Source organism: Gallus gallus, chromosome 28 (assembly GCF_016699485.2).
Source record: "Gallus gallus isolate bGalGal1 chromosome 28, bGalGal1.mat.broiler.GRCg7b, whole genome shotgun sequence".
Lineage (NCBI taxonomy): Eukaryota > Metazoa > Chordata > Aves > Galliformes > Phasianidae > Gallus > Gallus gallus.
In genome coordinates this window covers 1,643,653-1,669,517 of record NC_052559.1, presented here as the reverse complement: position 1 = coordinate 1,669,517, position 25,865 = coordinate 1,643,653, and the positions used below count along the sequence as shown (strand labels likewise).

Below are 25,865 nucleotides of genomic sequence, written 5' to 3'. Positions count from 1 at the left end.
AGAGCACCTCCCAGGAGGCTGTGAGCCAGGCTTACCTACCTGCGAGGTCTCTTCCTACACCCCGAGCACTGCGAGCAGCGCTGCCACAGAGGTGCCAGATGTTTCAGCATCTCCCCCCTCCCCGCATTACTTTGGCAAGCTGTTCAGTCTCCTGTCACAGGGAGACGTCACTGGGAGGCTCGAGTTCTCTGGAAAGAGGGGGAAAGGTGCCCAGATCAAACACACAGCTGCTGACAGCCTGTGCTGATTTGGTTTTAAAACCGTATGTTTTGCATCTGCCTCGCCGTGGCTTTTGTAGGTGGGCTCAGTGCATGGTAAATCAGGATAACAAACCTACATTTACCATGATCCTTTCATCTCCTAGGATCCCGAAGCACATCGTTTAATTGCACTCAGCCTGCACATGCGTTCCGTAAATAAAGGAATGATGAATTAGCACAGCTGCTGCAGCGTTCACACGAGCTCCTAAGGCACAATCTCCTCGTGCGATCAATCCAGCCCCGTGCTTCGGTGTTTTGTCATCAATCGAGCTCAGGAAGAAATGTTCTCCCTACCTGGAATGCAGCGCTGCTGAACCAGCTGAGTGGAGGAAGACATCCAGGATGTGGCAATCCGTCTCCTGTCCGTTCCAGGCTGCTGTAAATATCCACCCGGCGGCTCTCGGTGGGCGCTGATCCCGCATGGGGGCAGCGGGGAAGAGGTGTGGGGTCTGCATGGAGGTTATCCGCCTTTGCTGGAGCTCAGTGCCGTTGCAGGGCTTGCTTGGGAGCGGTGATTCCAGGCCATGTGCTTCCTCCTCACACCTCAGCTGCAAAAGCCCTTTTCCTGTGCTGAGCGTGAAGCATTCCTTGCAGCTCTGCTGTTAAAAAGGATGCTAATTACCCCTAATCATCCTGCAGGAAAAACAGAGGGCACGGCTGCCACGGAGCCTGCTTATTCCAGACTGACTGATCAGAAGGGATCACGGAGGGCACAGATGTACCAAATCCAGGAGTCCTGCCCGGGCTGAGGCTCCTCTTTGGAGCACCACCACTAAATGGGACAGCGGGGAGGTGGGGATGCAGCGCTGGTGGATGCGGTCAGGTCGAGGAGTGGTCCTGAAGGGGAAAGAAGCAACAAGAATTCGTTGTCTCAGGGCCTGAATGGCTGCTGGGCCTTCCCCTTCCATCCCAGGTGAAAGAGACTTTCCTTTTTATTCCTCCCGGGATAAAAGGAGGCTCTCAGAGCCTGCATTTCCACTGCAGCGGCGGCGTGATTTTCACCCCGTGTCCAGACAAGAAAGCACCTCTGTAGCCTCTCCCCGCGTCGGAGTGGGACATAACATCCGAATCACTTCCAAAAGCTCTCCATTAAACTGATTTACTGTCGGCAGCTTTGGTACGTGGGGCTCACAGAACCCTCTCCACGCCCCATAGAGCCCCCCTCTCTGCCTGCAGGACCCCCTGCGTGCCACACCTCCACGCGCTGCTCCACCATCCCCGCTGACACACACAGCCCCGCTGCTCCGGCGAGGTTATAATCCTCTCTTTGCAGAGGCAGACACGCGGGCCAGCTGGAGGCAGCCCATTAAAGTGCCATTTACTGGGCACAAGCGAATTTGTGTTCCCCAGGACTGGGATTTGCCAAGATTAGACCATAAATTAGAGCGTTTCCTGGAAGAAAGTAAGGAGAGAAGAAAAAGAAGAAAATATATATATATATATATGATAAAATGGAACATTTTGTAGCCAACGTGGATGCCAATAAAGGAACGTTTCATTTTTTGCCTGGAAGGGAGCAGCAGCAGCGTGTTGTTATGGGCACAAGGAGGGCTGAGATGCTCCTCCCCTTCACCTGCATGCGGGGTCAGCACCTTCTGCACGGGGAGAGGCTGTGTCCCACGGGATGGAAAACGCAGGGAGCATCACTTATGGGCACACACAACGTGTTGCATGCGAGATCCGCTCCCGGAGCAGAATGAGATCTCTGAATGAGATCTGCTCCCCGTGCACCCCAGGGGCTTTTCAACCAAATGGAAGGGCACCAAAAATAATGGGGAGCGCAGCACTGATCTGCTCTGGGGTGACGGCCCACCCCATTTCCAACCCCTATCCCTCAGGGACACAGAGCCCGCCTGCACTATTAATAATCCTTGGCAGGAAGCTGTCACAGATTTCACTAATATGGAGATGTCGGAGGGGGGGGGGGGGGGGGGGGGGGGGAAGCTGCCGCACAACATGCAGGAGCTGTCACAATAACTCAGCTGCTATATTGTTCTCTTTAAAAATAAATAGCACAACAGCCCGGCCTTCATTGCCGGAGCCGTGACGTGTGAGGTTTTATTTTTAATCAGAAAACGCACTGATTGTTAAAGACGGGCACAGAGCAGCAGCCGAAATTGAGGAGGGCTCCCTGTGTGCACAGCAGCTCTGCTCCTCACTCCTCTCTTTTGCCACGCAGGGATCCAGCAGTGCTTCTCCGCTCACCGGAGCACTGCCGCCTCTGCCCATAGGGCTCTGCTGTGGTGCTGCTCTGGGCAATGGTTCCTTCCAGCAAAGGAGAGCAGAGGAAAGGCAGGGCTTTGTCATGGGCATCCCTGGGGCACTGTATGCCAAAAATTGAGCCCTACATTGCAATGGTGAGACCCACACTGTGATGGTGAGACCACACTGTGATGGTGAGCCCTGCACTGCAATGGTGAGCCCCACACTGTGATGGTGAGACCCACACTGTGATATTGAGCCCTGCACTGTGATGGTGAGCCCCACATGATGATATTGAGCCCCACACTGCAATGGTGAGCCCCACACTGTGATGGTGAGCTCTGCACTGTGATGGTGAGCTCCATATTGCAATGGTGAGCCCCACACTGTGATGGTGAGCCCAACATTGTGATATTGAGCCCTGCACTGTGATGGTGAGCCCTATATTGCAATGGTGAGCCCCATATTGTGATGGTGAGCCCCACACTGTGATGGTGAGCCCTGCACTGCAATGGTGAGCCCCATATTGCAATGGTGAGCCCCATGTTGTGATGGTGAGCCCCACACTGTGATGGTGAGCCCCATATTGCAATGGTGAGCCCCACACTGTAATAGTGAACCTTGCACTGCAATGGTGATCTCCATATTGCAATGGTGAGTCCCATCTTGTGATGGTGAGCCCACACTGTGATATTGAGCCCTGCAGTGTGATGGTGAGCCCTACATGATGATATTGAGCCCCACACTGCAATGGTGAGCCCCACACTGTGATGGTGAGCCCTGCACTGTGATGGTGAGCCCCATATTGCAATGGTGAGCCCCATGTTGTGATGGTGAACCCCACACTGTGATGGTGAGCCCCATATTGCAATGGTGAGCCCCACACTGTAATAGTGAACCTTGCACTGCAATGGTGATCTCCATATTGCAATGGTGAGCCCCATATTGTGATGGTGAGCCCCACACTGTGATGGTGAGCCCTGCACTGTGATGGTGAGCCCCATATTGCAATGGTGAGCCCCATGTTGTGATGGTGAGCCCTGCACTGTGACGGTGAGCCCCATATTGCAATGGTGAGCCCCACACTGTAATAGTGAACCTTGCACTGCAATGGTGATCTCCATAATGCAATGGTGAGTCCCATCTTGTGATGGTGAGCCCACACTATGATGGTGAGACCACACTGTGATGGTGAGCCCCACACTGTGATGGTGAGACCACACTGTGATGGTGAGCCCTGCACTGTGATGGTGAGCCCCACATTGCAATGGTGAGCCCTGCACTGTAATGGTGACCCCCACATTGTGATATTGAGCCCTGCACTGTAATGGTGACCCCCACATTGTGATATTGAGCCCTGCACTGTGATGGTGAGCCCCATATTGCAATGGTGAGCCCCATGTTGTGATGGTGAGCCTTGCACTGTAATGGTGAGCCCCATACTGCAACGGTGACCCCCACATTGTGATATTGAGCCCTGCACTGTGATGGTGAGCCCTGCACTGCAATGGTGAGCCCCATATTGTGATGGTGAACCCCACACTGTGATGGTGAGCCCTGCACTGTGATGGTGAGCCCCATATTGCAATCGTGATCCGCATACTGTAATAGTGAACCTTGCACTGCAATGGTGATCTCCATATTGCAATGGTGAGCCCCATATTGTGATGGTGAGCCCCACACTGTGATGGTGAGCCCCATATTGTGATGGTGAGACCCACACTGTGATATTGAGCTCTGCACTGTAATGGTGAGCTCCATATTGCAATGGTGAGCCCACACTGTGATGGTGAGTCCCACATGATGATATTGAGCCCTGCACTGTGATGGTGAGCCCCATACTGCAATGGTGAGCCCCACACTGTGATATTGAGCCCTGCACTGTGATAGTGAGCCCTGCACTGCAATGGTGATCCCCACACTGTAATAGTGAACCTTGCACTGCAATGGTGAGCTCCATATTGCAATGGTGAGCCCCATATTGTGATGGTGAGCCCCACACTGTGATGGTGAGCCTTGCACTGCAATGGTGAGCCCCATATTGTGATGGTGAGCCCTGTGTTGCAATGGTGAGCCCTATATTGCAATGGTGAGCCCTATATTGTGATGATGCATTGTGATGGTGAGCCCCACATTGCCAGGGGGCTCAGATCCTGCAGCATCATGCCAAGAACCATAAGGAATGGGTGGGGGGGCTTCGCTGATTGCCGAGTTTGCCAAGGGCAGATGTGCCTGACCCACCTGGTGGCCTTCAGTGATGGCATCGGTGGACAAAGGAAGGGCAGCTCCAGTTGCCAGGCTGCAGCTGTGCAAGGCCTTTGCACGGCCCCACACTGCACCTATTTCCCTAAATGGGACAGAGATGGGGTTCGGTGGATAAGGAACTGGTTGGATGGTCACAGCTGGAGGGCTGTGGTCCCTGGCAGTGCCACAGTCCCCCCCACTGCGCTGCACCTATGGGGGGGCAATGGGCAGGGATGGGACTGTCCCATCTGCTCTGTGCTTGTGAGGCCCCCCTGCAGTGATGCAGCCAGGTCTGGGCCCCCAGCACAGGAGGGCTGTGGGAGTGGGAGCAGAAGATGCTCTGAGCACCGGAGAACCTCTGCTATGGAGATGTGCTGATGGAGATGGGGGCGTTTGGCTCCGGGGAGACCTCACTGCAACCTTCTGGTACTTTGGGGGGGGGGGGGGGGCAACTTTTACTCGTCTGATTGTGATGGGGTGAGGGGGAATGGCTTCAAACGAACAGAGGGGAGGTGGAGGTTTGGATACGAGGAGGAAATCATCTACCCAGAGGCGATGAGGCCCCAGCATTGCTGCCCAGAGCTGTGGGCGCCCATCCCTGGAGGTGCCCTATGCAATGACCGGCTGTGGGCAGCCTGAGCTGGGGGGGTGGGGGGGGCAGAACTGGCCGATCTTTAAGGTCCCCCCCACTCTGAGCCTTTCTCTGCTCCCACGACGCTCGCGGTGCTCCCGCAGCAGGTGCGGGGCTCTCCGTCCCAGCGCAGACCCCAGAGCCGGGGAGGGTCCCACGGAGCGGGGTCTGACCGCCCGAGCGGCACCGGGGCCGGAGGGGGGAGCTGGGGGGGGGGGGGGGGGGAAAGGGCAGAGCATCACGGCTGGGGGGTGGGAGGGTGGGAAGGAGGAAGGCGGGGGGGAGAGCAGCTCAGCGCCCCGCACCGCCCGGATCGCGGCGGGGGCGGAGACGGCCGTGGGCCCGCCCGGCCCGGGGAGGCGGCGGCGGGGCGGCAGGTGGTGCCGAGCAGCCGCAGGACGGAGCGGATCGCAGCCGCCATTAGACAATAGGCGGCGGCTCGGGGCAGAGCGGCGCGGGGCGGCCGCGGGGCCGGGCCCGGCGCGGACAAAGGCGGAGGGGGAAAGGACGGAACGGAGCGGTGCGGTGCGCGGGGACCGCTGCGTGCGGTGGGCCGGGCTGCAGCCTGACATGATGTTTCCACAAAGCCGACACTCGGTACGGCGGCACCGGGAGGAGGAAGGAGGGAAGGGGGGAAGGAAGGGGGGGGGGGGAGCACCGAGAGCCGCCCCCTCCCCGCCCGCAGCCGCCGGGAACGGGAGCGGGGGGTGCGGGTGACCTTGGGCGGTGGCGGTCCCGGTGGCAGCAGGGCTCCGCTGGGGGGGTGGGCAGCGCTGCGGGCCCCCCGTTGGGTGTGCAGCGCCGTGTGTGTTGTTCAAGGGCTCCTCTCACCTGCCGCAGCAGCTCAAGTTCACCACCTCCGACTCGTGCGACCGCATCAAGGACGAGTTCCAGCTCCTGCAGGCCCAGTACCACAGGTACGTGCCGGGTACCGCCTCCAGGAACCACCCCCGGCATCCCGGGGGGGTCCGCCGTGCGCCCGGCGCCGGGATCCTCCGCTTTGGCATCGCTTCCCTGCACGGACCGGGACGCGGCGTGGCCCATCGGCGGCCAAAAGATGGGCTCCGTGCAGCAGGACGCGCTGCCCTGCCCTGCCCTCCTCTCCCAGCCCGGCTTTCTCCCCCTTGCGCGGCCTTCCCAGGCCGGCATCGCCTCCGGGTCCCACCTGGAGGACCGCTGGGGGGGGCCCGGTGTGCACCCGTCGCTGCCTTCCTTCTCTTTGGCCGTGCAGTTTGGCCAAAAGCCGCGATCCAGGCAGGGGAACGCTCTGCCCCTTGGCCAGAAGATGGGATTCTGGAAGGAGAATGCTCTTCCTTCCACCCCCCCACCTCCAGCCGGGTCTTCCCCCAATGCAGGGCTCAGCCAGCGCCGTGCACAGCTCTGCCAGCCCTCCCGTGTGCAGCTCTTCCAGCCCTCCCGCCTCTCGCTGGGAGTTTTCCTCCCCTCTCCCCGCTGGCTGCCATTCTTGGATCACGAATGCTGCAGGGAGCACTTAAAGCCAAATGCTTCCGCTTTTCCGCCTGCGGAATGGCTTCTGCTGACCCAAAAGCTGGCTGCCGATGGGCTCTCTTGCTGTTTGCCTTCTAGCTGCACGCACGCACCAAGCCATGGCTCTGTGCATTGCCCTTTCCCCATTGCTCCCACCTCCCCGGGCTCGGCATCGTGCAGCATTGTGCCCCCCCCCAAGCCGTGCCGCAGGACCCGATCTGCTCGCAGAGCAGCAGGTTTGGTGGAGGTGAAGCTGTTTCTTGTTTGAAACATAAAACCACAGCACATGCTGGTTGCAGCTGCCGGGCTGGGGAGCTGCGTGAAGCACAGCGAGCGGCACGTTTGCTCTTAAGGGTGCAAAGAACCCAAAGGAAAGGGGAAAGGCAGTCATCCTGGAGGCTTGCACTGCACCTGGGCATGCCCTGAATAAGGTCTGGCCGTTTGCTGAGCTGCACCGGGGCACACAGCAGGCTGGGACGGACCCCGCAGGATGCGACCCGCTGCCCTCCTGCTCGTGGTTCTCTCACTGCTTTCTGCCTTTCCAGCTTGAAGTTGGAATGCGACAAACTCGCCAGCGAGAAATCGGAGATGCAGCGTCACTACGTCATGGTGAGGAGCCGCCGGGGCAGCGCGTGGGTGGCACGGGTGGGGAGCAGGTGCTGCTGCTGCTGCTGCTGGGTTCCGTGCAGACAGAGCTGCTCGTGCTCTGGGCTGCGTGTGCCGGGATGCTGGGCTGCAGGATGGGGGTGCTGGATGGGGTGGGGGAGGGTTCTGGAGCTGGTGCCCCGCTGGGATCCCAAGGAGGAATGTGCCAGGAAGGAGCTGTGTTGTTATGGGATGCTGTAGTACCCATCCAGAGGGGCTGGTGCCTGCTTGTGCTGCCCGGGAGGAAGGGGGGAGATGTGGAAATCAATGGGGAAACAGAAAGCCAGGCGTGGTGGAGCCTTCCCGTCCTCCTGTGCCAACTGTGGGTCTGATCCCCGAGCCTGGCACAGAGCTGCTCAGTGCTGTCTGTGTGCATGGAGGAGCCCTCTGCTTCATTCTGCCCCTTCCTCACCGATAAATGCTGGCTCCGTGCACTGCGGATGCTCACACAGCCGCACCCGGAGGCCAAGTGGTCATTTTTTAACCACCCATACCACCAGAAGAGGTGATTTGGGCACCGCAGGGTGCTGCCCAGCATGCAGGGAGCGAGCAGGGAGCTCCTGTCTGTGTGCAAAGCTGCTCTGCTTCTTCAGCCAGCCCCGGTGAGCGGCGTGGTGCTCCTGCTTCCCATTCGGGCTGCTGGGTGCAGAGAAGCAGTGGGGTGGGAGCAGACAGAGCGGTGCAGTTGGTATCAAAGCAGCAGCAATGTGCTCCTCTCAGAATGAAGCGAGCGCAGATGTGGGTCTTCTTTCCCCGTTTGGAAGAGCAGAGAGGAGGAAAGATGAGGAAGGAGGTTTCTCAAGTCTGCAAATCAGCTTTAAAAACAGCTCTTGGAGGGGTCAGGAACCGACTTCTCCTGCCAACAGCTTGCACTGGAGCTGCCTGTTGCTGGTGTGTGTGCGAGGGGGGTGGTTTTTGTGTGTGTGTGTGTGTTTCATGCAGCTCCTTCCCAAACAGCTGGAGCTGTGTGCAGCTGGAGCCCAGCGCTGAGCCCTTCCATTTGCTGCTGGAGCAGCCACGTGGGCGTTAGGAGATGGGCCAGGCACAGCACACAGAGCTGGGCCAGCAGCGATATGCAAAGCACTGAGCTCCAGGGGGCTCAGAGGGTGCTGGGTGGGCTCTGGGTTATTTGAGGTCCCACCTGGGCTGGAGCGGGTTGGGGACAGTGGGAGGGCACAGATGTAGGGGGCTTCTTTGCCTGCTGGAGCGCTGATCCCGTCTGTTTGTTCTCTCCTTCCCCACTCCGCAGTATTACGAGATGTCCTACGGGCTGAATATTGAAATGCACAAACAGGTATGGGGAGGGGGAGGGTGGGCTGCGTGCTGTGCCCTCTGTCCCCTCGGTGGTATTTCAGGATGTCAAACGTCAGCGCTGCTTTTGGGATCGCCAGCTCTGGCGTGGGGGAGGCCCTTCGCATTTTTTCCACCCCTTGACCTTATAAAAACGTCTTTTCTTGCTGGGAGGGGAAAAAAAAAATAATCATCCTGGCAAAGAGCTGCCTTTACAAAGCCTTCTGCAAGGAGGGGACCCACCTGGGGGTGCTGTGGCTTTGGGTGCACACCGACTTGGGCCGGGTGGCAGGGGGTGACCCCGTCCCCCACCCCACAGAGGCAGTCATTGCTGAGCACCTCGTGGTGGAGGCTCTGCTGCAGCCTGGCTGAGTGTTGGTTCCTTTCACCGGTGGTTCAGCTGTTCAGTATCTCCAGTGGCTGATTACCTGCGCTGTTAACAGCGTGAGCTCCTTTAGCTCTCGGTCACGGTCATCTGTCCGTGTCCCAGCTCAGCTCAAAGCCTCTTAGCGCCGTTCTGCTCCCTGCAAATGCACTCAGAGCCTCCGATCCCATCACCTTGGGAGGGAAAGCTTTTGGCCGAGCTGCGGGATTTGAGCCACAGCTCCTCACTGTCGTCTCCCAGCCCACGGCAGTGCTTGCCTAAACCCTCCTGGTCCCTCTTCCCCTATTCCTTTGGGCTGTTGGAAGGTAACAGGCAGAGCTCTGCCTGCTTTGCTCTTCCCCAGCCAAAAAGCTTTCATGCGCCCCAAATTTGCCACCTGCCTTTGGTGCAGGAGCTGCCCCCAGCCCTGCGCTCTGGGGGAACTGAGGGGGGCTGAGGATGCCCAGCAAAGTGAAGGTCACAGCCACAGTCCGCCTGTATCTGCGTGGTGGATGTAATTCGGTGCATCCCCACCCAGGTCTATAATAAATTTTCTCTCTGGTTGCTCCCGACTTCATTAAATGAACACTGGAGACCCTGAGAGGGAAGAGAGTATTGAAAACTCGCTCTTTGCCGTCAGCAGCACTGATTTCTTTAAGCACTGGGGGGCCGAGTTGTCCCCCCACTTATACAGTATACACTTATACTCCCTCCAGCACGTGTGTTTTTGTTGCAGGGAGTCGGTGGGTGCTGTGGGGTCCCCTCATACCATTCCTCTCTGTTGTTTGTTTGTTTCCTTCCCCTCTGCAGGCTGAAATCGTCAAGAGGCTCAATGGGATCTGTGCGCAGGTTCTGCCCTACCTTTCACAGGAGGTAACTGCCTAACCACCCACCTTGGAGGCTGTGGCACTAAGGAGCCCTGGGGTGCTCGTGCCCTGGTTCCTCCCCACCCAGGCCTGCTCCATGCAGGACGAGCCCTTCAGGAGAGGTTGGAGCCCACTTCCCAGCCCACAGGCCATGCTGGGACTGGTGGGTCTGTCGGTCTGTCTGTCCATCCCCTTTGTGGGGCAGCTGCAGACAAACTGGACTCTGTTCTCACCCCGCTCCCGTGACTCCCAGCTGCTTCTGGCTGGGTGCAGGCAGTGGTGGATAGCTGAACATTAAAGAATACCTCCATATGGCTCCTGGAGACCAGGTTCCTCTGCCTCATTAATTAATGTGGCTGATGGGCTCCTCCCACTCCCCTGAGAAATTAATTGGGAGGGCTCAGGGGAAGGGGAGAGCTGCTGAAGCATCTTCAGTATGATGTCTGTCTGTCTGTCTGTCTGTCTGTCTGTCTGTCTGTCTGTCCTTGTGCTGCTCCTCAGGCAGAGCCCTGTGGTGACTGTTCAGGGGCTGTGGGGTGGGGGGCTGCATTTTGGGGCCTGGATAAGCTGTGGGGGGGAGGGCAGGCCATGCTGCTGCTGCTGCCCACCTGCTCTGGGGGAAGGCAAAGTGGCTTGCTGAGCAGATCAGAGGTGGCTGATAACTAAGCCCCAGCTAAACCCTTTGCTTCTTAATGCGACACGTTCCCCCTCCCCAGCCCTGTCCTTCTGCCAAGATGGAAAGAATACACTGCTGGCAGCAGTGAGGTGGTCAGGCCTGGTGCTGGGAGGCCTCGTGCTCTCACGGGAGCAAACACAGCCATCCTTTATTTTTTTAAGCACTCAGTACAGCTCTTTCTCCTGCCTCTGTCTGGAGCCGTGCAGGGCTCATCCACAGCAGCGCCTTCCAGGCGGAAGCCTGGTGCACATCCCAGGGATTGGGGAGCTGCCCAAAAGCTTCTGACTTCTGGGGCTTGATTTGCTTTTGCTCTTTGGGGGGGTCTGACGCTGTGTCAGGGCTGGGCAGGATAGAAGGTGCCACCCACCATGGGGTGAGCACAGTCACTGGGTCCGTGTGGCCACGGGGATGGAGCAGGAGGGAGGATGGGTGTGCTGCATCCCTGTTCTCCTTCCTTCCTTAAGCCTGGAATGACCCCACATTCCTTTTTTCCCCACCCCAGCACCAGCAGCAAGTCCTGGGAGCCATTGAACGAGCCAAGCAGGTGACGGCACCGGAGCTGAACTCCATCATCCGCGTACGTGGTGCATGTTTAAGTTTGGGTGTGGGGGGACGGGGTCAGTGCCTGTGTTGGCGGAGCTGAAGGTGTGCCCGGTGGGGCTGTGGGTGCTGGGATGGCCCTGCTGGTTCTGTCCAGGCTCCATGGGGCATTGCTTGGCTTTGCAAGGGAGCGCGGGCTCTGCTCCGTCCCACAGAGCATAAAAGGAGAGAGGCTTTGGTTTGGGGCAGGAGCTGCAGCGGCTCTTTGCTGTGAAAACACCATCTGTTCCTAGTTAAGGCTGAGAGGGGTTTAACCGCATCCTCGGGGCATGCCAGCAGCCGAGGCCAGGCATCCTGTGGGCTGGGGGCTGCGTTCCACGGGGGACGTGCTGTTGAGTGCTGGGGGGCTGCCGGGGCTGGGTGCTCCGTGAGGGGGCAGCCGGGCCTTCGGGGCTGGGGGAGGGGGCTCAGGTGCCCTCGCAATGACAGCTGCCCCCTCCCACCCCCCACCCGCCCCTCGTTCCCTACAGCAGCAGCTCCAAGCTCACCAGCTCTCACAGCTCCAAGCCCTGGCGCTGCCTCTGACTCCGCTGCCCGTGGGGCTGCAGCCCCCATCCCTCCCCGCCGTCAGCGCCGGCTCCGGCCTCCTCTCGCTCTCGGCCTTGGGCTCCCAGGCACACCTGGCCAAGGAGGACAAGAACGGCCACGACGGGGACGCCCACCAAGACGACGATGGGGAGAAATCAGATTAGAGTGAAGGGGTCGGGGCTGCTGGGGGTTGGGGGGGGGGGGGGTGAGGGGTCTGTGCCAGCTGCAGCACCCGCAGGCAGCAGCGTCCGAGGGCAGCACCATGGCAGCCAGTTGTGCCCCCCTGGCCCGGCTTCATCCTGCACCCGTTCCGGGGGCACCGCACCCACCGCTCCCCCTCGGTATTTAACGACGACCCTCAATCCTACCGGTTTCTGCACAACTCCCTGCCCCAACGACCCCCCCCTCTTAACCCCCCCCAACCCCTCTGCGCCTCTCCGGCTCCTCGCTGTTCTGCATGTCTCTGTTTTTAACCAGTCCCGCAGCAACCGCCGCAGTTCCACGTGTCCAGCCGGGTTTCCTCGGGCTGGGGGGGGCTCTGCTGCCCGCTCCCCTTGGCACAACACCCACTGCTGGGGGGGCCGGGAGCCTGGGGGTGCCTGAGGGGCATTCGGGTGCCTGGGAGCCCCCCGTCCCCTCCCCACGCCCCCCTGTAGAGGATACAGCAGCTTTCTCTGTTCTTATCTCCGTGCGCTAGCGTGTCTTCTAAAAAAATAATAATAATAATAATAATAATAAAGACAAAAATGGAGCAACGACGACAACAAAAGAAGAATAAAACGAAATGATAATCTGGTGTTTGTATATAGTCCTTTAGACAGATCTTGTTTTGCTTTTTGTGTTTAATCACTTGACCTATAATAAGAGGAACTGAAAATGCTGTATCAAGGACGTACAAGCTGTGCCTTTCAAATAAAGAAATAAGAAGGTTGGTTAAGATGGTGACGTGCTGCCTGTTTTCTTGCTTAGAAATGCTGTCCTGGGGGGGCGCGGGGGCCCCTCGGGAGGGCATGGCCCCCCATCGCCCCGGGGCTGCGATCGCTGTAATAGAATTGGCTCTTAATAATTAGAGCCGTCCTCTGGTTAGCGAGCCTGCTCTGCCCTGATAACATCTTCCTTTGGTATCTCCCAGGCCAGCTGGAGTGGGAGAATTTCCTTCCCCTGGGGAAGGAGGCTGAGGGGCTCTGAGGCACGCAGCAGAGATTGGGCTGAGCAGCCAAAATGGGGCGGGGGGGTGTTGGTGTATGGGCTCCGGATGGGAGTCTGAGCTTTGGGGGGGGGGTGGTTACGGGGCCCTGGGCCTTGGGTGGGCTACAGGGCCTTGGGCCTTGAGGCAGTAATGTGGCCTTGGGGTGGGTTACAAGGCCTGCAGTCTCTGATGGGTTATGGGGTCCTGGGCCTTGGGTAGATTAAAGGGCCTGCAGTCCCATATGGCTCGTGGGGCTGTGGGCCTTGATGGGGTTACAGGGCCTGCAGCCTATAGTGGCTTATGGGGTCCTGGGGGGTTATAGGGCCCTGGGCCTCGGGTGGGTTATGGGGCCTCAGGTGGGTTACAGGGTCTTGGAGGGGTTACAGTATCATGGGCCTTGAGTGGGTTATTGGGGCCTTGGGGTGGGTTACAGGGCCTGCTGTCTACAATGGACTGCGAGGCCCTGGGCCTTGGGTGGGTAATGGGGCCCTGGGCAGCTTATGGGGCCTTGGGTATATTACAGGGCCTGCAGTCTTTGATGGGTTATGGGGCTACAGGCCCAGTGGGGTTACAGAGCCTTGGGTGGGATATAGGGCCCTGGACCTCAGTGGGGTTACAGAGCCTTGGGTGGGATATAGGGCCCTGGACCTCAGTGGGGTTACAGAGCCTTGGGTGGGATATAGGGCCCTGGACCTCAGTGGGGTTACAGGGCCCTGGGTGAGTTACGGGGTCCTGGGCCTTGGGTAGATTACAGGGCCTGCTGTCTTTGATGGATGATGGGGCTGTGGGCAGGTTAGAGGGCATCAGGTGGGTTATGGGGCTGTGAGCCTTGGTGGGGTTACAGGGCCTTGGATGGGTTACGGGACCCAGGGCCTTGGCTGGATTACAGGGACCTGGGCCTCAGCTGGCCTGCAGGTCCTTGGTAGATTACAGGGCCTGCAGCCCTTGATGGGCTATGGGGCTGTGGGCCTTGGGTAGGTTACAGGACATAAGGTGGGTTATGGGGCCCCTGGGCAGGGGGTTACAGCTCCTGGGCATCAGCTGGGGTCACAGAACCTTGGGTGGGTTATGGGGCCTTGATAAATGCCGGCCCCGCAGCCCTTGATGGGCGACGGGGCCGTGAGCAGGTTACGGGGCATCAGGTGGGTTATGGGGCCACGGGCCTGGAGGGGTCACAGAGCCTGGTGTCACTGTGAGCCCATGACGGCGCTCTTCGTCCAAGCGCTGAGGCCTCACCAGCACAAGGATGGAGCTGAGGCCCGGCGCTCCCCCGGCCCTGTGCCGTGCAGGCTGAGCTGAGCTGCAGCTCCAGGCAGGGGCTGGCCGAGCAGCGCGGTAGCTGCAGCCTGACCCCGGGTCTCACAGCTGCTCCCAGGGCACGGCCAGAGCCGGGCGGGTGGGATTCCCGTGTGAAAGGGCAGCGTGGCTCTGGGCCGGGGGGCCGCTGCGGTACGGCGGCTGCTAAAACTCTCCCTGCCCCGTAAGTGCTGCTGAAAATCCCGCTGGGAGCGTGCTGGCTGCGGGGAGGGCCAAAGCTTTTCAAGCGCTTTCACCTCGAGGTCACCGGTTCAGACTCAGCCTGGGGGCAGGGAGCACGGTAAGTGGATGTTATTCCTGATGGATGTGCGAGGGGAGGAGGATTTAGGAGAAATTGGTCTGGGGCGTTTTCAGGCTGGAGACTTCAGAGGAACAGACGTCCCTGTTGTTAGAGCTAATTAGCAGCTTCGGTTCGGTGGGCAAAGGGTCGAACAAACCACGAGGCTGCTGGCTGAGCATCCCCGGCTGCCGGCGGGCTGCGAGCTGCTCCCGGCCGGGCTGCTGGCACTTCCTTGCTCCCCGCGGGAGGCTGACCTGCTTCAAAGCACACAGACAGAGCTTTCAGGCTCTCCAAATCCCCAGCACCTCCCAGCAGATGCTGGATCTCGTGCTCTGCTCCCGCAGCACGCCGGCTTTGCACTCAAGGCATTTCTCCGGGGGCCCCCTCAGACGGTTCCCCGCCTTGGGTTTGTTTCTGATCTCCCCGTTCCTTGGGGCACCTTCCCAGAGTTGGGTTCAAACCTAAAAAGAAAAAAGGGTTAAAAAAAGGTTAGAAATCCCCTTCTGACTCTCCTTGTAGCTGCAGGTTGGAGGAAGCGGCCTCGCTGTGTCCAGACAGGCAGCTCTGCCTCAGAAGCTCCCACCGCAGAGCTGCCAGCCCGCCCTGCCCTGGCAGCAGAGGTTGGAGGCACGCGGGCAGCGAGCGACACGGGGTCCCCAAAGTGCTGCAGATCCGCGATGATTGAAGACCTTCTCCTGGCAGACAAACCAACCGCTCCCGAGGATGTGGTACGAGAGTGGGAGAGCGATGCGGGCAGAGAGGCTGCGGGCCAACCCTGCTGGCACACGGCTCCTTGGAACAGCTCCACAGAGCTGCGGCTTGTCTGGGGGGGGGGACAGGGAGCCCGTGCCCTGCCCACAGAGCCTCCGGCCCTGACCTGCCATCGATTCCTGCCTGCAGCACTTGGCGGGACCCCGCTGTCTCACGTCGCCCCCCCCCCGCCACCTGCCTGTCGCTGGAGAGGTGACAAAATGGCATCTTTCCTCCCCGGCGAGGTGAGTCGCTGCCAGTTCCTCGCTGGGTCAAGCAGGTTTCCTCGCTTTATTTTTTGCCATCCCCTGTGGTTTCCTCCTCCCCTGCATCGCTGCGGGAACAGCGGGGATTGCCTCCATCACTTCCCCCCTCCTGGCTCCCAACCTCTTCATTTTTCAGCACAGCTTTGCTTGAAACAATGGCACAAGCCTGCAAGCCAGGAATGCTTTGCAGCGCGGTGGAGCAGGGCCTCCTTCCCAATTCATCACTAATGCAGGAACGCCAAGCCCTTCCTGGCTGCAGCGAGCACGAGATAAAAGCTAAAAGAGGCATCAATAATTAAAAACCACTCAGAGCCGGTAAGTGCAAACAGGAGCCAACATACAGATCGAAGGCAGCGCCAGCGACGGGGGCTGTCAGCTGCTGGGCTGCTCACAGGGATCCCACACCCCTCTGCGTCCCCCCCCCAGCCCTCAGCCACGTGGTGACAAGGTGCCCATGGGTCAGGAGAACAAAACGGGTGTGAGTCCGTGCAGGGAAAACCCAAATCTTCGCTTGGGTGATCCCAATTCTGCTCCCACACTGCATGGCCACAACCCTCCCCCTCTCCCCCCCGGGCTGCTCTGCCCACCGTCCCTGCTGTGGGGGGGAACTCAACGCCCACATCCCCTGCAGCTCCCCCAGCCCTGCCCCGTGTTACCTTCCCCACATCCTCTTCCCCATATCTGCAGCCCCATGTTCCCTGCCCTGACGTCCCCTTCCCCACATCCCCTGCCCTATGTCTCCAGTCCCACATCACCTGCAGCGTCCTCTTCCCCATGTCCTCTTCTTCCTGTCCCCTTCCTTATGTCTGCTGCCCTGTGTCCCACATCCCCTTCCCCATGTCCCCTGCAGTGTCCTCTTCCCCACATCCTCTTCCCTGCCCACGTTCACTTCCCCATATCCCCTTCCCTATGTCTGCTGCTGTCTCCAGTCCCGTGTCCCCTGCCCCATGTTCCCTTCCCCATATCCCCCGCCAGTGTCCTCTTCCCCACGTACCCTTCCCCGTGTCTCCTGTCCTATATCTCCAGCCCCCTCCCCCATGTGTCTTGCCCCATATCCTCTTCCCTTTCTCCAGCCCCACATCTCCTGCCCCATGTCCCCTTCCCTATGTCTCTAGCCCCAAGTCCCCAGCCTCATATCCCCTCTTCTATGGCTCCAGCCCCACTTCCTTGCCCCCATATCCCTTTCCCTATGTCCCCTGCCCTACAACCCCATCCTTATATCCCCAGGCCCACATTCCCTGCCCCACATTCCCTTCCCTATGGCTACTGCCCTGTGTCTCCAGCCCCCTCCCCCATGTCCCCTTCCCTATGTCTCCAGCCCCACATCCCCTGCCCCATATCCCCTTCCCTACGTCTCTAGCCCCAAATCCCCAGCCCCATATCCCCTCTTCTATGGCTCCAGCCCCACTTCCTTGCCCCCATATCCCTTTCCCTATGTCCCCTGCCCTACAACCCCATCCTTATATCCCCGGGCCCACATTCCCTGCCCCACATTCCCTTCCCTATGGCTACTGCCCTGTGTCTCCAGCCCCCTCCCCCATGTCCCCTTCCCTATGTCTCCAGCCCCACATCCCCTGCCCCATATCCCCTTCCCTACGTCTCTAGCCCCAAATCCCCAGCCCCATATCCCCTCTTCTATGGCTCCAGCCCCACTTCCTTGCCCCATATCCCCTTCCCTATGTCCCCTGCCCTACATCCCCATCCTTATATCTCCTCCCCCGTATCCCCTTCCCTATGGCTGCTGCCCCACATCCCCTTTTCTGTCTCCAGCCCCACATCCCCTGACTGTCACATGGCTTTTAACCCCCCGTTATGCTGTAGATGCCGATACCCACACGCACCGCCCCTCCCCCACCCGCGGCTCTCGGGGCTCTGCGGGCAGCGGGGCCGGGGGGGGGGCGGGGGTGGGGGGCGGCACTCCTCCACCGCCCCACGTTACTTTGAGTGGCAGCCGGCGGCCGCCGCAAGGCCTGGTGGGCCGATGGTCCGCCCGCCCGCTCCCCCCGCGCTGACTGCTCCCGGCGCGGACGTTGCTGAGCCGCGGTCCGCCCGAGCGGAGCGCATCCCCGGCCGCGGTCGCCGTGCGGGCGGTGGGGGACGGGCGCGCCCCGGGCGGGGTCGGCGGGCGGCGGGCGGAGGACGGACGGCCTACAGCTCCCATCGGCCCCCGCGGCGCTCCGCCCGCCGCTCCAGCCGCGCGATTGGTCGCGACGTCACGAACCCATGTGGGAGCGGAGCGCGGCGATTGGCTGGCGCTCTCGCGGCGGCAGCCAATAGCGGGCGCGGCCCCCGCCGCGGCGGGCTGTGAGGCTGCTTAAGGTGGAGCGGCACTCGGGATTCCCGCAGCCTCCGGTACCGGCGCGTTCCGGGTCCGGCGGGGCCGCGCCACCTTAAATCGTTCCCCGCCACCGCCGCCCCGTGGCGCGCCCCCGCCGGGCTCTCCCCGTGGGGACCCCGCGGGCACCCCCGGCCCGGCCCCGTGTCCGCCCCACCGGAGCGGAGCCGCAGTGCCCCTACGGGGAGCGGGCGGTGCGGGGATGTTCCCGCAGGGGCGGCACCCGGTGAGTACCGGGGGTTACCGCGGCCGTCCCGGGAGCTCCGTGCGGCTGACGGCGCGGTGCTCTCTCCCCGCAGCCCGGGCAGCCCTTCAAGTTCTCGGTTTTGGAGATCTGCGAACGGATCAAGGAGGAGTTCCAATTCCTGCAGGCGCAGTACCACAGGTGGGGGGCGATGGGGGGGGGGGAGCCGGGGGGTGACAGGTGAAGGGGGGGTCCGGAGCGTGGGGCTGCGAATCGGGGTTCCCACGGCCCCCCCTCCGTCGGCTGAGCCGGGTGTGGGGCGTAGGGGACGGCGGTGACACCGCTGTGGGTTTCGGGTCCCCCCCCCCCCGCCCCGCGGGGATGCTGAGGACCACCGCTCCGCTCCGCTCCGCAGCCTGAAGCTGGAGTGCGAGAAGCTGCTGAGCGAGAAGACCGAGATGCAGCGGCATTATGTCATGGTGAGCCCCCCCCGGAGCGGCCCCGCGGTGCCACCCCCCCCCCTTCCCTCTCTTCCCCCTCCAAGACCCCAGTTCCACCCCTTCCCCACCCCGGGACCCCGCGCTGAGGGCTGGGAGTGAGGTGGGAGTTGATGCCCTGGAGCTGTGCCATGAGTTTCTCTCTTATTTGTGTTTATTCCCGTTTATTCGGTCTCTTTGGAGCCCCCCCTCCCGCCCCCTGGGTGGGTGCTGGGAGCCCCCAGGAGCTGTGGGGCTGACGGACCTCCTCTGGGCCGAGGAGGGGGAAGGATGGGATGGGGATGAGAACATCGTTCCCCCTCATTCTGCACCTCTGTGAGACCCTCTGTGTCCCATCCAAGAAGCGTGCAGACCCGGGCAGCCCCCTCCCCTGGGTGGGAGCCGCCCCACAGAGCGACCCACTGAGTTGGGACCCACGGCAGCGGGCAGTGAATGGGGCAGCAGCTCCCGACGTGGCCGTGCTGTGATTTCTTTGCAGTACTACGAGATGTCCTACGGGCTGAACATCGAGATGCACAAACAGGTGAGCGGGGTGGGACGTCACCTCCTTCATCCCACGTCCCTGAGGGCTCCTGCAGTGGGGTCTGGCAGCTGTGGGGCTGAGCAGACACCCCACCAGCCCAAAGTCCCCCCCGTGGCCCCGGGAAACAGTGCAAGTTGGAGCCCGCAGGCAAACAAATCGTCTTCCTTTTCTATTTCTTTTTCTTCTTCATTTTTTTCCTCTCCTCTTTTCTTCCCTTTTCCCGAACACAGAAGAGTGTTTTCACCCTTCCCCACTTCCCCTTTTGTTCCAGCGTTAATTTGCTTTCCCTCTTCAGATTTATCAATCCAGTCATCGCGGGCTCTCTGCCAGGGAAATTAGTTTGGACCTCTGCCTGACAAAGTGGCAAGTCAACTGCCATCCTCCTCCAGCTGGCTCAGCCCCGCCGCCTTTGCTCCTTTTGTTAGCAGGGGGGGAACCTGGAGGAGCCCTCCGGCGCAGCCCCATTGCTCCCCTGACCCCAGTGTGGCCGAGGACCGTCCCCGTGGGGTGACAGAAGGATGGGTGCTGTGGGTCAGCCCCTGGCTCTGCGTGATCGTGGGGTATCTGGAGCTGATGGGGGGGGTTGAGGTGGGAGACGTGGGTTTCTGCCTTTCTGTGGGGAGGAAGCACCGTGTGCTGCACGTCGCTGCTGGGATGGGGGGCAGAGCCACGGGGCTGATTCCCACCTCCCCTTCCAGGCAGAGATTGTCAAGAGGCTGAGTGCCATCTGCGCCCAGATTGTGCCTTTCCTGACGCAGGAGGTGAGCGGGGGATGTGCTGGGAAAGGGCAGAGCGGGGCCATGCTGAGCAGAGGAGGGGGACGGGGGGGAGAGAACGGGACTGGAGGGCAGGGAGAGGTTTGGAGCACTGCTGACCGCCCCACTCTCAGCACCAGCAGCAGGTCCTGCAGGCGGTGGAGCGGGCCAAGCAGGTCACCATGGGAGAGCTCAACAGCATCGTCGGGGTGAGTTACGCTGTGTGGCGGTGGGGGGGGAAGGAGGGAGGGGGGAGGGGGTCTTCATGGCTTAGTGAGCCCAGCCCTGGGCTCCAGCAGGAGGGTTTGCAGCTGGGTGGTGGGCACAGAGCCCCCCTGTCTGACTGCTCCTTCCACCTCGCATCTCATCCCATTGCACCTTGCATTGCTGCCTCCTCCCCGTGCTGAGGACCGTTGGCTTTCTCTCTTCCAGCAGCAGCAGCTGCAGCACCTCTCCCATCAGCCCCCACAGCTGCCGCTGACCCCCCACCCCTCTGGTGTGCACAGCTTGCCCGGGGGGGCTGCGGGGCTGCTGGCCCTCTCGGGGGCACTGATGGCACAGTCACAGCTGGCGGCCAAGGAGGAGAAAGCAGCGCAGGAGAGCAGAGGTGAGGGATGGAGAACAGCTGCATTAACCCTTCTGATGCTGACCCATGTCCCAGGCACGCTGGGGGCAGCCCTGCTGCCTGCTCTGCACGCTGCCAGCTCATTAAACATCTGCAGCCCTGCGAGGCTGGCTCAGTTTTTGGCTGAGGGAGTGGCTGTCTTGCAGCAGCAGCTCCCAGGAGCACAGGCTGTGTGTGTGGCTGTGTGCACAGCTGGGTCCTCCGCACCTCTGTGCGTCCCACTGAAGGTGGACCTGAGACCCCCTCCCACCCTGCTTACTGCAAGGGTTCACCCCTGATGAGGATCCGTTGCCTAAAGCTGAGACTTGAAGGGAAAATCTTGATGGTCACGAGGCTGTGGTGGAAAGTGTGGGAGGCATAGGCGTGCGGGAGGGAATGTGGGGCAGAGGGAGGTGGGCAAAGTGGGAAACTGGCACAGCCTCCCTTCTGTCCCACTGTGCCCCCTCTCCCCCCACCAGCACTGCACTGACAGCCCCTTTCTCTCCCCTGCCCTGCTCTGCTGCCCTGCCTGTCCTGCCTGTGCCCCAGAGCGCAGCCCCAGCCGGGTAAGTGGTGCCCTGGGAATGTGGGGACACTGGGGGGGGAGTGGTGGGGGGAGGCATGGAGGCTGTGCTGGGTGGGGGGTGCTTTGCTACAGCTGTGGGATGGATCGTCTGCTTTGCAGTGGGGCAGCTGCCCCCAGGGATGGCCCTGTTGGAACAGAGCAGGTGGGTTTGGGCTGGAGAGGTGGGAATGTGGACGCATTGCTGGGAAGGGATGGGTTGGTGGGGGGGGGGCACAGGGCTGGCTGCCTCCCCTCACACCTCGTGTCGTCTGCTCAGAGCGTGTCGGCATCTCCTCCAGAGAGCCCTCCCGACGAGGAGATGGGGCTGAAGCGGAGCCAGGAGGAGAAGGAGCTGCCTGGGCACTACGTGAGTGTGGGGCTGCTGGGTGGGGGGGGCAGGAATCCTGCAAGGAGACACGCTGGAAGTCACATAGAGGAGGGGGGGGGGAGAGCTGCCTGTGGGGTCTGCCAGTAGGGACATGCAGCCTCTTTCAGCCCTGAGCAAAGCCCTCTGCATTCCTCCCGTTGTGCAGGACAGCGATGGGGACAAGAGTGACTACAACCTGGTGGTGGATGAGGTAAGCCCTGGCTGCTTGCAGGGTGCCACGCTCTGTGCTCAGTGGGTGTAGGGACGTGGCTGCAGAGTTTGGGGTTCGTTGGGCTGCTGTGCTGGGGCAGCCGGCCAGGAGGTGCAGTGGGATGTAGGCACAGCTGGGTTTGGTTCTGAGCGTGGCACTTCGGGGCTGAAGGCTGTGCCAGGCAGGGCTCGGCTCTGCCAGCTCACGGCTCTGCCCTCCAGCCCCACATCAGCACCTCTCCTGCAGCATCCCATGTGGGGAGGAGGGCACAGCCCCCCCTGCTCGCCTTCCCCAGCGCTCAAGCAGACAGACTGTGTGCCAAAGCCTCAGTGCTTTGGCACAGCCCAGAGAGTATTTTTGGGGGACGTCCCTTTTTTTTCCCATGGAAGACCGTGGGGGATGGATGGACAGCACACACATTTTGTTCTTTTTTCCGCCCCCCCTTTATGCCACTTCCCAAGAAAATACAGGAAGGGACCTCAGCTGGGATTTCTGCGGAGAGCGGCACATTAAAAACTGCTCAGTGGTGTAATTGCAGCGATAAAAATCACGGCCCTAATTGAATGGTTATAGCAGAGCGAGAGCTGACGGGTGGCCCTGCCTCTGAATCCTCCCCCTCCAGCACGGAGGGGCTGCAGTTCCTGCCCCACAAAGACCTCTTTTCTCCTTAGGACCCCCCCTCGGAGCCCAGCAGCCCAGGCAGCCGCCCCCCCCCAGCCCGGGATGTCCCCGACAGCCCAACCTCCAGCCGGAGCACCACGCCGTGCCGACGGAAGGAGCCGGGGCTGGTGAGGGCTGTGGGGCAGGAGATGGGGCTGCGTTCCACCCGGGGGTTCCCCAGAGCTGCGGCCGGAGCTCTGTGCTGGTGGGGAGTTGGATCCTGTGCCAGGCAGGGCCGCGGCTCTGCAGGTAGTTCCATCTGGCTGCCTGCAGGATTCCCCAGAGCTGCTCTCAGCAATCGATTTTCTTCTATTTATTTCCCTTTTTTTTTCTTTCCCCTCCCTTCCTCCTCGCCGAGCACCAGCCCCCTTCTCAGATTGAAACATCAGCGGAGGGGAGGGCTGCCTCTATCACCCCCTCCAACCCCCCCCCCCCCCCCCCAGTCCCCTCCCTGCCACCGTGGGGACCCTCAGCCATTCGTCCTGGCTGGCCCCGGGGTCAGGAGCCGACTGTGGGCGCAGGGAGCAGTGAGCTGCTGCTCCATGGGACAATCGGATTAGAGCAGACAAAGCGCCCTGAGCAATCTGCCAGCACAGCACGCAGCTTTGCTCTGTTATTAATTTTTTTTCCCCTCTCCTTCCCCCCCCCCCCCCTTTTTTTGCTGGTGTCGACAAAATCCCCGGGGCAGAAAAAGAGGAAGAAAAGAGGAGAGGCCGGGAGGAAAACAAAAAAGAGGACTGAATAAGGCATGGGGTGGGAGGGGGGGAGCGCTGGGCTGGGCCCCCCCCGTGCAATGGGGGAGCGCATGGGGAGCAGCAGAGCCGTGCCCAGTGGACCCCCCCCCCCACCTCGTGGCTTCCTTAGGGCTGTTTTTGATTCTGCTCCTCTTTCTTGCAGCCGGACCCCCCCGTGGCCGTGTCCTCCTCATCCCCCCCGCCCCGCGATGCCCTCACGCCCGGTGTGGGGCCCAGCTCAGCCCCCCTTCCCCAGCAGCCTGCAGCCAAGGACCCCCCCGGTGAGTGCCCAGGGATGGTGCGATCCGACGCGGGCACCTCCAAAATCGCCGTGCGGGTGAATGTTGGAGCGGAATGTTGGAGCCACGGAAGGGTTGGTGCCAATGTGGGCATGGCCAGGAGGGCAGGTTGAGGCCGTGGTGTGGGTGCTGGTCCTCCGGTAGGGCTGAGGGTGTAATTAAGGGAAGATGTGGGCTGAGGGCTTGGGAAGAGCTTGGCTGTGGCTCAGTGAAAGGGACCAGAAGCGGTGGGAGGAGGAGAGAGAGCACCGGGGAGAAACAGAGCCCAAACGGAGATGTGAAACCTTTGTCTGGGCTGGAAAACAACAGAGGTTTAGCAGAGATGGATGTCAGTGACATCCCGCAGCCCTGGGGCAGAGCTGGGCCCTCTCTGCCAGAGGGGCAGAGCCGCAGGGCGCTGCGGGATGGGGGACCGGGCTGTGTGTGGGGCCAACGTGGGCCCTGGGGGCTGCCCCGCTCCTCCAGCGTGGCCTCTCCCCTCTCCCCACAGCTCTCCGCAGCCCCTCCGTCAGCGTCTCCGGCCCCTTCACCTCCCTGGGCCTGCTGCCCCACGCTGCCCTCAATGGGGAGCTGCCATCCTCCGGTGTATACGTGGGCCTCCACCTCCCAGCACAGCTCAGCAGTGCGGTATATGGGCGCCCGCCCGTGGTAAGTCACCCGTACGGGGGTGGGCAGGATGCTCTCCGTCGGTGGCGGTGCTTTAGGAGCCCCCACTGCTCTGTGCAGGTGGCTTTCGAGTCGCACCCTCACCTGAGAGCCTCCACGCTGCCATCGTCCCTCCCCACCGTCCCCGCAGGGAAACCGTAAGTGGAGACGGAGGGACGGAGGGGATGGGGGGGGGACACCGCCATGGGGGCGCAGCAGTGGGGACAGCCCTCTGCGGGGCGATGGTGGCCGTCCCCTCCCTGCTCCGCCGTCCCCTCCGAGCGGCTCCGGGTGGCACCGCTGTGGCACCGCGCGGCTCCGTCAGCGCTCCGTCCCCTTTCGCAGCGCCTACTCCTTCCACGTCAGCGCCGACGGGCAGATGCAGCCGGTGCCGTTCCCCCCCGACGCCCTCCTGGGCTCCGGCATCCCCCGGCACGCGCGGCAGCTGCACAGCCTGGCCCACGGCGAGGTGGTCTGCGCCGTCACCATCAGCAACTCCACGCGCCACGTCTACACCGGGGGCAAAGGCTGCGTGAAGGTGTGGGACGTGGGGCAGCCGGGCACCAAGACGGCCGTGGCCCAGCTGGACTGCTTGGTACGTGGGGCGGGGAGGGGCTGCGTGCCGGGGGGGCGCGGGGTGCCGGGGGTGCTGGGAACGGGGGGAGGAGAGCACGGGGGGGTCCCGGAAGGGATGGGACGGGGACGGGGTCGGGGACGGCTGTGCTGCCCCACGCTGCACAGCCCAAATGTGGGGCTCCCCATCCCGCTGTGCTGTGCTGTGCTGTGCTGTGCTGTGCTGTGCTGTGCTGTGCTGTGCTGTGCTGGAGGGGCCGAGGGCTGCAGGGAAGGGGCTGACGGGGTCCTCCCTGCGCCCCAGAACCGCGACAACTACATCCGCTCCTGCAAGCTGCTCCCCGACGGCCGCAGCCTGATCGTGGGGGGGGAGGCCAGCACCCTGTCCATCTGGGACCTGGCGGCCCCCACGCCCCGCATCAAGGCCGAGCTCACCTCCTCCGCCCCCGCCTGCTACGCCCTGGCCATCAGCCCCGACGCCAAAGTCTGCTTCTCCTGCTGCAGCGACGGCAACATCGTGGTGTGGGACCTGCAGAACCAGACCATGGTGAGGTGAGCAGAGGGGGGACCACGGCGTGGGGAGGGAGAGAAGGAGGGGGAGATGCTGGAGGCGCTCCTTGGGAACAGGCAGCTCTGATGGCCGCGCGTTCTCCCTGCGCCCTCCCCAATCTCCTCTCCCCCAGGCAGTTCCAAGGCCACACGGACGGCGCCAGCTGCATCGACATCTCCAACTACGGCACCAAGCTGTGGACGGGGGGGTTGGACAACACGGTGCGCTGCTGGGACCTGCGGGAGGGGCGGCAGCTGCAGCAGCACGACTTCAGCTCCCAGGTAGGCTCCGGGTCCCCCCGGTGTGTCCGAGCCCCCCCCCACTATCCAAGCACTGCCCTACCGCTGCCTGCCCCCCCACCCCCAGATCTTCTCCCTGGGGCACTGCCCGACGGGTGAGTGGCTGGCGGTGGGCATGGAGAGCAGCAACGTGGAGATCCTGCACGTCACCAAGCCCGACAAGTACCAGCTGCACCTCCACGAGAGCTGCGTCCTCTCCCTCAAGTTCGCCGCCTGCGGTACGGGCACCGCCCGCTTCCTTTGGGCTGCACCCTTCGGGGGGGTCCCTGCAGCCCCCAACCCTCCGTGCCCGAGGGGTCCCACACCGCTGCTTTGTCTCCTGCCCCAGGGAAGTGGTTTGTGAGCACGGGGAAGGACAACCTGCTCAACGCCTGGCGCACGCCCTACGGAGCCAGCATCTTCCAGGTGAGGGGTGGGGGAGCTCAGGGCCGGGGCTGCTTCACCCCCACCACCCTCACCCCCATCCCC

General features: G+C 61.8%; 2 protein-coding genes and 1 long non-coding RNA gene across 7 annotated transcripts in view; 2 read left to right on the top strand and 1 right to left on the bottom strand.

Moving 5' to 3' along the window:
• The first annotated feature begins 5,759 nt into the window (after positions 1 to 5,759).
• AES (amino-terminal enhancer of split) lies at positions 5,760 to 12,731 on the top strand. Of its 2 annotated transcripts, none has more exons than XM_015299737.4 (7): positions 5,760 to 5,934; positions 6,157 to 6,254; positions 7,371 to 7,434; positions 8,720 to 8,764; positions 9,935 to 9,997; positions 11,169 to 11,243; positions 11,740 to 12,731. In XM_015299737.4, the coding sequence occupies exons 1-7, from the start codon at positions 5,908 to 5,910 to the stop codon at positions 11,956 to 11,958; spliced, it is 591 nt and encodes a 196-aa protein (XP_015155223.1). In that variant the 5' UTR covers positions 5,760 to 5,907; the 3' UTR covers positions 11,959 to 12,731. The 2 variants fall into 2 exon arrangements, with proteins under 2 accessions (XP_015155223.1, XP_015155222.1); XM_015299736.4 differs by having other exon boundaries at positions 11,737 to 12,731.
• LOC100858505 (transducin-like enhancer protein 2-like) overlaps positions 6,025 to 25,865 on the top strand; it is a 20,834-nt gene continuing 993 nt past the window's right edge. Inside the window, exons 1-21 of one of the 4 annotated variants that reach the window (XM_046904632.1) lie at positions 15,109 to 15,308; positions 15,481 to 15,575; positions 15,733 to 15,911; positions 18,231 to 18,316; positions 18,531 to 18,594; positions 19,091 to 19,135; positions 19,834 to 19,896; positions 20,025 to 20,099; positions 20,323 to 20,497; positions 21,044 to 21,060; positions 21,337 to 21,426; positions 21,593 to 21,637; positions 22,309 to 22,425; positions 23,195 to 23,312; positions 23,821 to 23,978; positions 24,057 to 24,133; positions 24,321 to 24,570; positions 24,853 to 25,100; positions 25,232 to 25,379; positions 25,465 to 25,615; positions 25,726 to 25,802. In XM_046904632.1, coding sequence (XP_046760588.1) covers positions 18,574 to 18,594; positions 19,091 to 19,135; positions 19,834 to 19,896; positions 20,025 to 20,099; positions 20,323 to 20,497; positions 21,044 to 21,060; positions 21,337 to 21,426; positions 21,593 to 21,637; positions 22,309 to 22,425; positions 23,195 to 23,312; positions 23,821 to 23,978; positions 24,057 to 24,133; positions 24,321 to 24,570; positions 24,853 to 25,100; positions 25,232 to 25,379; positions 25,465 to 25,615; positions 25,726 to 25,802 — 1,875 coding nt within the window. In that variant the 5' untranslated portion in view covers positions 15,109 to 15,308; positions 15,481 to 15,575; positions 15,733 to 15,911; positions 18,231 to 18,316; positions 18,531 to 18,573. Of the gene's footprint in view, positions 6,255 to 7,370; positions 7,435 to 15,108; positions 15,576 to 15,732; positions 15,912 to 17,995; positions 18,158 to 18,230; positions 18,317 to 18,530; positions 18,595 to 19,090; positions 19,136 to 19,833; positions 19,897 to 20,024; positions 20,100 to 20,322; positions 20,498 to 21,043; positions 21,061 to 21,336; positions 21,427 to 21,592; positions 21,638 to 22,308; positions 22,426 to 23,194; positions 23,313 to 23,820; positions 23,979 to 24,056; positions 24,134 to 24,320; positions 24,571 to 24,852; positions 25,101 to 25,231; positions 25,380 to 25,464; positions 25,616 to 25,725; positions 25,803 to 25,865 lie in introns of those variants that run through there. The other 3 variants (XM_025144437.3, XM_025144436.3, XM_046904631.1) reach the window with 3 other exon arrangements.
• LOC121107737 lies at positions 12,619 to 16,444 on the bottom strand. The gene is made up of 2 exons (XR_005842124.1): positions 16,352 to 16,444; positions 12,619 to 15,872 (listed from the first exon to the last, which is right to left on the bottom strand). It is a non-coding gene; the product is annotated as an uncharacterized LOC121107737 (long non-coding RNA).